General features: G+C 38.8%; 3 protein-coding genes across 5 annotated transcripts; all 3 read right to left on the bottom strand.

Annotated features, from left to right (window-relative positions):
- Nucleotides 1–278: 278 nt before the first annotated feature.
- Nucleotides 279–1,641, bottom strand: LOC129817935 (trace amine-associated receptor 13c-like). Its single transcript, XM_055873534.1, has one exon. It carries the CDS (start codon nucleotides 1,571–1,573, stop codon nucleotides 539–541), a length of 1,035 nt encoding a protein of 344 aa, XP_055729509.1. The 5' UTR covers nucleotides 1,574–1,641; the 3' UTR covers nucleotides 279–538.
- Nucleotides 1,642–3,763: 2,122 nt separating this feature from the next.
- On the bottom strand, nucleotides 3,764–5,126 carry LOC129817934 (trace amine-associated receptor 13c-like). Its single transcript, XM_055873533.1, has one exon. It carries the CDS (start codon nucleotides 5,056–5,058, stop codon nucleotides 4,024–4,026), a length of 1,035 nt encoding a protein of 344 aa, XP_055729508.1. The 5' UTR covers nucleotides 5,059–5,126; the 3' UTR covers nucleotides 3,764–4,023.
- Nucleotides 5,127–5,481: 355 nt separating this feature from the next.
- On the bottom strand, nucleotides 5,482–7,763 carry LOC129817933 (trace amine-associated receptor 1-like). Of its 3 annotated transcripts, XM_055873531.1 has the most exons (4): nucleotides 7,551–7,564; nucleotides 7,361–7,437; nucleotides 6,768–6,860; nucleotides 5,482–6,667 (listed from the first exon to the last, which is right to left on the bottom strand). In XM_055873531.1, the coding sequence occupies exon 4, from the start codon at nucleotides 6,646–6,648 to the stop codon at nucleotides 5,611–5,613; it is 1,038 nt and encodes a 345-aa protein (XP_055729506.1). In that variant the 5' UTR covers nucleotides 6,649–6,667; nucleotides 6,768–6,860; nucleotides 7,361–7,437; nucleotides 7,551–7,564; the 3' UTR covers nucleotides 5,482–5,610. The 3 variants fall into 3 exon arrangements, with proteins under 3 accessions (XP_055729506.1, XP_055729504.1, XP_055729507.1); XM_055873529.1 differs by lacking the exon at nucleotides 6,768–6,860 and having other exon boundaries at nucleotides 7,551–7,763; XM_055873532.1 differs by lacking the exon at nucleotides 7,551–7,564 and having other exon boundaries at nucleotides 6,768–6,915; nucleotides 7,361–7,439.
- Between the last annotated feature and the right edge of the window lie 4,129 nt (nucleotides 7,764–11,892).

Below are 11,892 nucleotides of genomic sequence, written 5' to 3'. Positions count from 1 at the left end.
TATTTATAGGAAAACTTCCAATTCCCCAAATATTGCACTCTGCTTCCTGATCTGCATGTCATGCTTTTCAGTCACATGATCCACTCTATGCTCTGCTTTACAGCAAAGATCCAATTTCAAACGGGCTCAAACCCGGGTACCTGCTGTTTAGTTCAACATCAGCCATTAGACCAAAAACTGTTTAGCTCAACAGCAGCCATTAGATCAAAGATGATTGAGTTCAAATAAAATCCAATGATACATTTTGTGTTCTTTATGAAAATGTATTCTAAGGTAGGCCTGTGCTACATTCAAAATATAATAAAATGTAAATAAAAGAGATAGAAAGGATTTATAAGTTAAACACAGTTACACGAAAAAGACCTGGCAAGTTTTGACAGCAGTAGAATGAGCAGAAGAGGTTTTGTCAAATGCTTCTCTTCATTTGCCTCCTTGAACACATTAACCAATGTGGCCACATTACTGTTTATGTTTTAAAAGTTAAGTGCATACTGTTCACACACAGTTTTGAATTATGTTAATGTAGCTTTACAATAGATCATGTAGTAGCAAATACATTTATATAGGAAGAATTTCTATTGAATATTTTCAATGTGACAATAAGATTAAGACATTTTCGAAACCAAGGATAAAACAGTGCATAGATGATTGGATTTGCAGTAGAATTAAAGTAACCCAGCCAGATTAACACTTCAAAGAGAATAGGTGGTGTGCTAAAGTTTGTGTATGGATCAACTATGGAATTAACAAAGAAAGGCAGCCAGCAAAAGATGAAAACACCCACCACAATGCCTAAAGTTTTAGCTGCTTTCCGCTCTGACCGTTTAGACACCACACCTCTACCTCCCTCATTGGAATTATTTTGGCTGTCTTCAATCTTCCTTAGATGTTCTTTTGCCACCAAAAATATTTTGGTATACAAACCCACCATTACAGAGCACGGAAAGAAAAAGGCTATCAATGTGTCTAGGGCGCCCCACAGAGCATTAAGGAAAAGATTACAACTTCCCAGGCAGTATATGGATGCAATGAATTCATCCAGTCCTCTTACATTTGCTTTTGAATATAGTAGGCAATAGGAGTACAATGCAGCAACTGCCCAACTGGCAAAAACCATGAGCCATGCAATTGGTATTGTAATCTTGGTGGAATAGCGAAGTGGACTGCACACAGCCTCATATCGATCTATGGCTATGAATACCAGGTGGAAAATTGAAACAGATGTGAGGAACATATCAAAACTAGAATGCAGCAAACAAAAAGCATCTCCAAAGTACCAGCAGCCCTCCACAGCCCTCATTGTACTAAAAGGCATCACAGTCACTCCAAGCAGCAGGTCTGCAACTGCCAAAGACATTATAAGCATGTTCGTTGGCGTGTGGAGCTGTTTTATGTGAGCAATGGAGATAATGACCACACCGTTCCCTAGAATAGTGACCAGCATACCTGAAACAAACAAAAAGTATAAAGCAATTTGAACTCCTTCACTGAAGATTTCTCTGGTGCAGGAGGCATTTGATTCTGGATAACAGAACATCTTTGGATCCAGATGTTGATGAGATGAGATATCCATTGCCAAAAACAAAAAGACATTCAAGTTAGAGCTGATCACTTGCTACTGTAGTCACAGGTGCAGGTGTGTGAGTGGTGCTGAATCCAGCACAGTCTTCTTAGAAGAATGACAGGGTTTATATACTGTATTGGACATATTTTGGTCACACCCCTTTCCCAGCTACCAGCCAGTTATAATAGGTTACATGATTTACATCTGTTTATATTATATGTGTATGTTCAAGTAATGTATACCAACAGTATAATAGTGTACAAAGATAATGATGTCATGAGCTCGAAGTTCATTTCAGCCACACAACACAGACTTACTGTTCCAGCAATAGGCACTAGGAGGAGACAAAGAACACTAGTCAACAAGGTGACAGGCACAAGTATCACAAGCATTGAAACACATTTATTTCAGGCAAACAGCTTTATTTGAAACAGGTTAAAAGCAGCGCTTGTTACATTTTCACTCAAGCTTTATAACTTTGAGTTGCATAACTGTCACATGTTACATCCCACAATAATTCATATATTTATTTGAACACACATCATACAATGTCAACTGAAACTTTACTCAGAATACAATGTAAATCTACAAGAACCCCTGTGAAAGATGTGACCACTGATGATGATTCTTAAAGCCCTCCTGAACCAAAGCACTTCTCCCCCAATTGCTCAGCTCTAGGAAGAATCTTGGTGGTTCCAATCTTCCTCCCTTTAAGAATGATGGAGGCCATTGTGTTCTTGGGGACCTTCAATGCTGCAGAAATGTTTTGGTACCCTTCCCCAGGTCTGTGCCTTGACACAATCCTGTCTCAGAGCTCTTCGGACTTTTCCTTCGACCTCATGTCTTGGTTTTTGCTCTGACATCCACTGTCAACTGTGGGACCTTATATAGACAGGTGTGTGCCTTTCCAAATCATGTCCAATCAATTAAATGTACCACAGGTGGACTCCAATCAAGCTGTAGAAACATCTCAATGATGATCAATGGAAACAGGATGCACATGAGCTCAATTTCAAGTCTCATAGCAAAGGGTCTGAATACTAATGTAAATAAGCTATTTATGTTTTTTATTTTGTATGAATTAGCAAAGATTTCTGAAACTTGTTTTCGCTTTGTCATTATGGAGCATTGTGTGTAGATGATGAGGATAAAAAAATATATATTGTAGAATAAGACTGTAATGTAACAACATTTGGAGAAAGTGTGGAGGGGTCTGAATACTTTCTGAATACAAATGTATTTATGTATGTATGTACTAGATATGGGAGTGGAGAGGCTACAGTATCTCATTAGTGAATATTGCTGGATTTGCTGTGGATAGGTCTACTGCAGTCTCCCCCATGTTCAAATAAAATGTTATTAAATTGCTTTTGAATCCTATAACCCTGTGGCTGATGGTTTAAAAAAGGACTAACAGCAAGGCAAATATTTGTCACACTTATTTGTCAGTACCGGTTTTGGACATATTTATTTGAACAATTGTATTATTGAACAATAGGTTTGAAATATATTTCCAGAAATGATCATTCTATACCCCTTCCTGAACCACCTGTAAAATAATGCATACACCATGGGATTCATAGTTCAATTCAAATATCCAATCCTTATAAATGTTACAGACAAAACTGGTGGGGTAAAGTAACGAATAAAGGGATCAATGCATTGGAGACTGTTGGAGATAAAAGGGTGTCCAGAATTATAGAAATACCCCCATAATGATACCAAGTGTTTTGGTGGCCTTTCTCTGTGATTTGCCTACATAGTTCTGATTGGTTGTACCGTGAATTGAGTGTGCCTTTCTCTGTGCTATAAGGAAAATCTTTAGGTAGATGCTAATCATCCCTACTCCTGGGATGTAGAATGAGATCACTGAAGACAGGGTACTCAATACTTGTGAAACAAAAGAACCACACAGGCAACATATTTATAGGAAAACTTCCAATTCCCCAAATATTGCACTCTGCTTCCTGATCTGCATGTCATGCTTTTCAGTCACATGATCCACTCTATGCTCTGCTTTACAGCAAAGATCCAATTTCAAACGGGCTCAAACCCGGGTACCTGCTGTTTAGTTCAACATCAGCCATTAGACCAAAAACTGTTTAGCTCAACAGCAGCCATTAGATCAAAGATGATTGAGTTCAAATAAAATCCAATGATACATTTTGTGTTCTTTATGAAAATGTATTCTAAGGTAGGCCTGTGCTACATTCAAAATATAATAAAATGTAAATAAAAGAGATAGAAAGGATTTATAAGTTAAACACAGTTACACGAAAAAGACCTGGCAAGTTTTGACAGCAGTAGAATGAGCAGAAGAGGTTTTGTCAAATGCTTCTCTTCATTTGCCTCCTTGAACACATTAACCAATGTGGCCACATTACTGTTTATGTTTTAAAAGTTAAGTGCATACTGTTCACACACAGTTTTGAATTATGTTAATGTAGCTTTACAATAGATCATGTAGTAGCAAATACATTTATATAGGAAGAATTTCTATTGAATATTTTCAATGTGACAATAAGATTAAGACATTTTCGAAACCAAGGATAAAACAGTGCATAGATGATTGGATTTGCAGTAGAATTAAAGTAACCCAGCCAGATTAACACTTCAAAGAGAATAGGTGGTGTGCTAAAGTTTGTGTATGGATCAACTATGGAATTAACAAAGAAAGGCAACCAGCAAAAGATGAAAACACCCACCACAATGCCTAAAGTTTTAGCTGCTTTCCGCTCTGACCGTTTAGACACCACACCTCTACCTCCCTCATTGGAATTATTTTGGCTGTCTTCAATCTTCCTTAGATGTTCTTTTGCCACCAAAAATATTTTGGTATACAAACCCACCATTACAGAGCACGGAAAGAAAAAGGCTATCAATGTGTCTAGGGCGCCCCACAGAGCATTAAGGAAAAGATTACAACTTCCCAGGCAGTATATGGATGCAATGAATTCATCCAGTCCTCTTACATTTGCTTTTGAATATAGTAGGCAATAGGAGTACAATGCAGCAACTGCCCAACTGGCAAAAACCATGAGCCATGCAATTGGTATTGTAATCTTGGTGGAATAGCGAAGTGGACTGCACACAGCCTCATATCGATCTATGGCTATGAATACCAGGTGGAAAATTGAAACAGATGTGAGGAACATATCAAAACTAGAATGCAGCAAACAAAAAGCATCTCCAAAGTACCAGCAGCCCTCCACAGCCCTCATTGTACTAAAAGGCATCACAGTCACTCCAAGCAGCAGGTCTGCAACTGCCAAAGACATTATAAGCATGTTCGTTGGCGTGTGGAGCTGTTTTATGTGAGCAATGGAGATAATGACCACACCGTTCCCTAGAATAGTGACCAGCATACCTGAAACAAACAAAAAGTATAAAGCAATTTGAACTCCTTCACTGAAGATTTCTCTGGTGCAGGAGGCATTTGATTCTGGATAACAGAACATCTTTGGATCCAGATGTTGATGAGATGAGATATCCATTGCCAAAAACAAAAAGACATTCAAGTTAGAGCTGATCACTTGCTACTGTAGTCACAGGTGCAGGTGTGTGAGTGGTGCTGAATCCAGCACAGTCTTCTTAGAAGAATGACAGGGTTTATATACTGTATTGGACATATTTTGGTCACACCCCTTTCCCAGCTACCAGCCAGGTATAATAGGTTACATGATTTACATCTGTTTATATTATATGTGTATGTTCAAGTAATGTATACCAACAGTATAATAGTGTACAAAGATAATGATGTCATGAGCTCGAAGTTCATTTCAGCCACACAACACAGACTTACTGTTCCAGCAATAGGCACTAGGAGGAGACAAAGAACACTAGTCAACAAGGTGACAGGCACAAGTATCACAAGCATTGAAACATTTATTTCAGGCAAACAGCTTTATTTGAAACAGGTTAAAAGCAGTGCTTGTTACATTTTCACTCAAGCTTTATAACTTTGAGTTGCATAACTGTCACATGTTACATCCCACAATAATTCATATATTTATTTGAACACACATCATACAATGTCAACTGAAACTTTACTCAGAATACAATCTAAATCTACAAGAACCTCTGTGAAAGATGTGACCACTGATGATGATTGTCAAAGCCCTCCTGAACCAAGTGTAAAAGAAAGCATAGACAATAGGGTTAAAAGCAGAGTTCAAATATCCAAACCAAACCAGGGTATCCCCCAACAGCGGGGGGATAGAGTACTGTATGAAAGGGTCAATGATGAGGCACAAGGAAAAGGGACTCCAGCAGATTAGAAACACTCCAACTACTATTGCCAGAATATTTGCCCCTCGTCTTTCTCTACGTCCAGAGTCTGCCTCTTTAAACTGACGAGATAAATCTTTAATGGACCTGGCCTGAGCCCTGGCAACCCAATATATCTTGGAATATATACAAATCAAGATCATGCCTGGGATGTAAAAACAGAAGGAGGATACTACTACAGCTGCCACTGGACTAAAGAACACCTGACAGCCTCCAATGCACTTGACATGTGTTTCATAGAAATCCTCCCTGCCTTTCAGATTGATCTCAGGGAAGATCATTCCATAAGCAAAAATGGCAGGGACCAGCCAACTGGTGGTGATCATGATCAATACAGTGTTATTGGTGATGATCAGTCTGTATGATAGTGGTCTGCAGACAGCAAAGTAACGGTCAATGGAGATGAAGGATAGATGGAAGATGGAGGATGTGCTCAGCATAATATCAGTGCTGGTGTGGAGCTTACACAGAAACCCTCCTAGGTACCAACAGCCCTGGACAGAGCGCACAGCACTGCACGGCATTACAAACACTCCCAGAAGGAGGTCACACACAGCCAGGGAGACGAGCAGTTGGTTTACGGAGGTTTGGAGCTGCTTGAAGTGTGCAATGGAGGTGATGACCAGAAGGTTCCCAATAACAGTCACCAGTATGGCCAACACCATCGATGTGAACATCGGAACCTGAATGCTCAGGGGTCGAGCAAACCTCACACACGATCCACTCAAAGACTCGTAGCAGAAAAGAGTCTGTGATTTCACAGTGCTGTTGAGGTTCGAAGTATTTGAGAAGTCCATTCCACCTGGTGTTTTAGGCCTAGAGACAAGGAACAATTTGATCACATCTTTAAATGTGTTTTTCAACATTTTTCATGTTTTCATCTACATTTATGTTTGCAAAAATTAACTGGACTTACGTTCAATGAAAGTTTTGCAAGAATTGTGTTACTGTAACAGACGGAACACTGAACTGCTAGTCGAAAACATTGTCTGAGTAGATTATTGGGCTTCTGAAAATACAAGACATCCTGCTGATAATGCTTCCCATCGGAATCCAGTTTATTTCTAAAAATAACACAAATGAGGACAATGCACTTGAGGGAAAAATGGCTATGGTAACACATTCCCATATAAATAGTAAGCCATTATTATCTTCATGAAATATTTACACATTTAATAAACACAGTTTTTATCAAACCTTTATACTATATATTTATAGTACGTAAATGTAATCCTGCAACTTGAACAACTACTTCCATACGTAACTAGTATCATCAACATTTTCACACACCAATAGTTAATGAAGCAAAATTATGAAAGCATCAAATAGTCATATGTGGTTCTTGTTTGAAAGGTCACAAAGAAAGAAAATAGTGTTGGAATGTCATCTTTCTTATTCTTGTTCCTTTGAAAATACAAAAAAGTAGTGTGACTAAAACCTCAAACCCATACTCACCTTAATATCTACAAATATTGTGCATGTATTTCATTAGTTCTCAGCAATCAATACCTCAATCCGTATTTGTCCATGGGAAGGACTCAGAACGAAAGGTGGTTGATTTTGAGCTCTGGTCAGGATCCTTTCAGCTGAGGGAAACAAAGAGACAAGTAAACACTGTAGTCATGTTGACTTGTTGAACAATTGGTTATGAAATGATGGTGTGTAATATAGATCATTCACATGAAAAGTTTAATCTCACCTAATCATAGTCAGCAAACCATGCACGACCTCCTTCAGTCTCAGGCTCTACGAGCACCTAGACTTTCCTCTGAGCATTATATAAACAGACGGATGCTGTTAAAGAGACGCCCCAAAATTGATCACAACAACATTTTGGAACTGTTTAGTATTCTGTCTGCTCCACAGCCAATGAAATCATGGTTTTATTCTGTGGAGACTCCTACTGTATGTTGTTCACTGTGTCTGATGAGTCCACATGATTCAGTTGGCAACAGATATTCAACAATTATGGGCCCAGTTGTAATAAACAATTAGCATTGTAACAATGCAGGATTGTGTGTCATAATCTGCCAAGATGGCAATCAAGCGTAAGCAAGGATAGCACATCTAATTCTTCAAGAATAAATGAGTTTACTTTATACTGCATGACCATGACCAAATTACAATTGAACAACAGAGGTAGTATGTGACCTCTATGACCTGTGTCATGGCAACCACTTTATGCCACGGCTTTCAGATGAGTCTTCTATCAAAGTAATGAGTCTGGTAAAAAGGGGGACAAATGCACGTACCAGAGGGCCCTGTTAGCACCTATAATCTGACTTCACCTTTAATGATGATGCCATTCCCACAGGTGTCTCGCCACTCAGAACGTGTTGATAAACAATTGTGGTGATGTCATGTTTGGCAGTTTATACTCATTTTGATTAGATTCTGAGCATGCAACAAAGAGGCAATGTCGAATTTGAAAAAACAACAAAGCTGACCCCCTGCCACTAGGGCTGTGGAAATGTAGACCCTCTTCAATTTAATTGAGCAGAACCCCTAACCCTAGCTTCTTGTCTAGCCTAACCATAACCATAACCCTAACCCTAACCCTAGTTAGCATTGGCTCGCGAAACTACCTCTAATTTCATTCATACTGGACACAGATACATAAAAATGATATCCACAAGTTAATCTCACTCTGGAAGTAGTTGAAGTGCCTAATTGCCAAAATCCCAAAGTATCAATTTAACCTACTATATGATATTAGCACAGATTTTACTTCAACAAATATAATCTGTTTAAAATAATATGAAGATTTTTCAGATGGATAATTGAGCATGTGCATGCTGTAAATGTAGCTACATTTTAATATACTGTAGTATACATTATTGTGTTTTTGGTTCATCTGTAACAAGTTTTCAGTTGTTTAAAAAAACATGTGTGACTTAGCTTTGTGTACCAAATAATTAAATAATATTCCAGGTTCTGATTCATTGTTTCGCAGCTCAAGCAGCAGGAATTATGTTGTTTATAAATGACATTGTGAAAACATGTGTGCATTAAGGTGATATTCATACCATTACAGATTTATGGACTTTGTGATACCATATAGATGATGTAATGCATTATAGATGACGCCAAGGGAAATACTGTACTATGACTATTGACTGTTTTTAGTGTCTCAAAACTATATTTGAGTGTTGTTGTTTCTTTTTATTGTTAACTATTATATCATTGTGGAGTGACACTAAAAGGTTCAATGCAGCCATTTTTAGCTCAATATCAAATAATTTCTGGGTAACAATGATGTACCTTACTGTGATTGATTTAAATTAAAATGGTCAAAAAGAACTTCTTACCGCAGAGCATTTTCTCAATCAAGATTTTTGCTAGGACTGTCTGGGAGTGGTCTGAGTGGGGAGGGGAAAACTGAAGGCTAGCTGTTATTGGCAGAGAGGTTTGGAACTCTCGTATTGGTTAACTAATAACTAATTATTAACTATTAACTCATTTGGAGATGTCACCAGGCAGGCCAAAACTCAATCCCATCAAAACAGAGATAAAAATGGCTGTATTGGGCCATTAAGAAATGTTTCTAACTCTACCATTCTGGGGAAGTAGATATAGGGCCTCATTGCCAAAATCATGAAGTATCCCTTTAAATATGGGAAAACAAACAGGAATATCAAACATCTGAGATACGAAAAACTGTTCAAACGTGCTACACACCCTGCTTGCATCTCAGATACAGATGCAAATCAGAATGTAGATACATGAACCAAAAAGGATAAAATGTATTAATAAATAGAGAAATAGAGAAATAAATACATAAATAGAATATATGACTCATTTGTGAAGTAGAAAGCATAATCATTGCATTCTAGCCTACATTATGGGCCATTTTCACAGACCCAGATTAATATGTGTATTGTATGCATGCTGTTGGTCAGTTGTTATGAGACAGAGGAAAATTAAGCAATATATCATGCGAAGTATAAAGTACGATCTGCAAAAATAGTCAAAATATCACAGAAAACATAACACATTATCAACACAAATAATATTTAAATAATCTTTAAATAATTTAAATAATATCTCGTAAATTAAAACATCGTTCCACCATAGATAACATAATTTATGCTGCTTGAGTTGCATAACAAATTGTATGTATGTACATACAGTAACAGTCAAAAGTTTGGACACACCTACTCATTCAAGGGTTTTTCTTTATTTTTACTATTTTCTACATTGTAGAATAATAGTGAAGACATCAGAACTATGAAATAACACATATGAAATCATGTAGTAATGAAAGAAGTGTTAAACAAATGAAAAAATATTTTATAATTGAGATTCTTCAAAGTAGCCACCATTGCCTTGATGACAGCTTTGCACACTCTTGGCATTCTCTCAACCAGCTTCATGAGGTAGTCAGCTGGAATGCATTTCAATTAACAGGTGTGCCTTGTTAAAAGTTAATCTGTGGATTTTTTTTCTTTCTTAATGCGCTTTAGCCAATCAGTTGTGTTGTGACAAGGTAGGGGTGGTATACAGAAGATAGCTCTATTTGGTAAAAGACCAAGTAGATATTATGGCAAGAACAGCTCAAATTAGCAAAGAGAAATAACAGTCCATCATTACTTTAAGACATGAAGGTCAGTCAATCCGGAACATTTCAAGAACTTTGACATTTTTGTCAAATGCAGTCGTAAAAACCATCAAGCGCTATGATGAAATTGGCTCTCATGAGGACCGCCACAGGAAAGGAAGACCAAGAGTTACCTCTGCTGCAGAGGATACGTTCATTAAAGTTAGCAGCCTCAGAAATTGCAGTCCAAATAAATGCTTCATAGAGGTCAAGTAACAGACACATCTCAACATCAACTGTTCAGAGGAGACTGTGTGAATCAGGCCTTCATGGTCGAATTGCTGCAAAGAAACCACCACTAAAGGACACCAATATGAAGAGGAGACTTGCTTGGGCCAAGAAACATGAGCAATGGACATTAGACCGGTGGAAATCTATCCTTTGGTCTGATGAGTCCAAATTTGTGATTTTTGGTTCTGAACGCTGTGTCTTTATGAGACACAGAGTAGGTGAATGGATGATCTCCGCATGTGTGGTTCCCACCGTGAAGCATGGAGAATGAGGTGTGATGGTGTGTGGGTGCTTTGTTGGTGACATTGTCAGTGATTTATTTAGAATTCAAGGCACACGTAATCAGCATGGCTGCCACAGCATTCTGCAGCGATATGCCATCAAATCAAATCAAATCAGATGTATTTATATAGCCCTTTTAACATCAGCTGATATCTCAAAGTGCTGTACAGAAACCCACCCTAAAACCCCAAACAGCAAGGAATGCAGGTGTAAAAGCATGGTGGCTAGGAAAAACTCCCTAGAAAGGCCAAAACCTGGGAAGAAACCTAGAGAGGAACCAGGCTATGAGGGGTGGCCAGTCATCTTCTAGCTGTGTCGGGTGGAGATTATAACAGAACATGGCCAAGATGTTCAAATGTTCATAAATGACCAGCATGGTCAAATAATAGTAATCACAGTGGTTGTTGAGGGTGCGACAGGTCATCACGGCCAGGTGGACTGGGGACAGCAAAGAGTCATCATGCCAGGTAGTCCTGAGGCATGGTCCTAGGGCTCAGGTCCTCCGAGAGAGAGAAAGAAAGATAGAAAGAGAGAATTAGAGAGAGCATACTTAAATTCACACAGGACACCGGATAAGACAGGAGAAATACTCCAGATATAACCGACTAACCCTAGCCCCCCGACACATAAACTACTGCAGCATAAATACTGGAGGCTGAGACAGGAGGGGTCAGGAGACACTGTGGCCCCATCCGATTATACCCCCGGACAGGGACAAACAGGCAGGATATAACCCCACCCACTTTGCCAAAGCACAGCCCCCACACCACTAGAGGGATATCTTCAACCACCAACTTACCATCCTGAGACAAGGCCGAGTATAGCCCACAAAGATCTCCGCCACGGCACAACCCAAGGGGAGGCGCCAACCCAGAAAGGCAGACCACGTCAGTGACTCAACCCACTCAAGTGACGCACCCCTCCTAGGGAC

This window comes from Salvelinus fontinalis, chromosome 20 (assembly GCF_029448725.1).
Source record: "Salvelinus fontinalis isolate EN_2023a chromosome 20, ASM2944872v1, whole genome shotgun sequence".
NCBI classification, from domain to species: Eukaryota; Metazoa; Chordata; class Actinopteri; order Salmoniformes; family Salmonidae; genus Salvelinus; species Salvelinus fontinalis.
The sequence above is the reverse complement of the archived record's forward strand: the minus strand, read 5'-3'. Positions and strand labels throughout refer to the sequence as shown.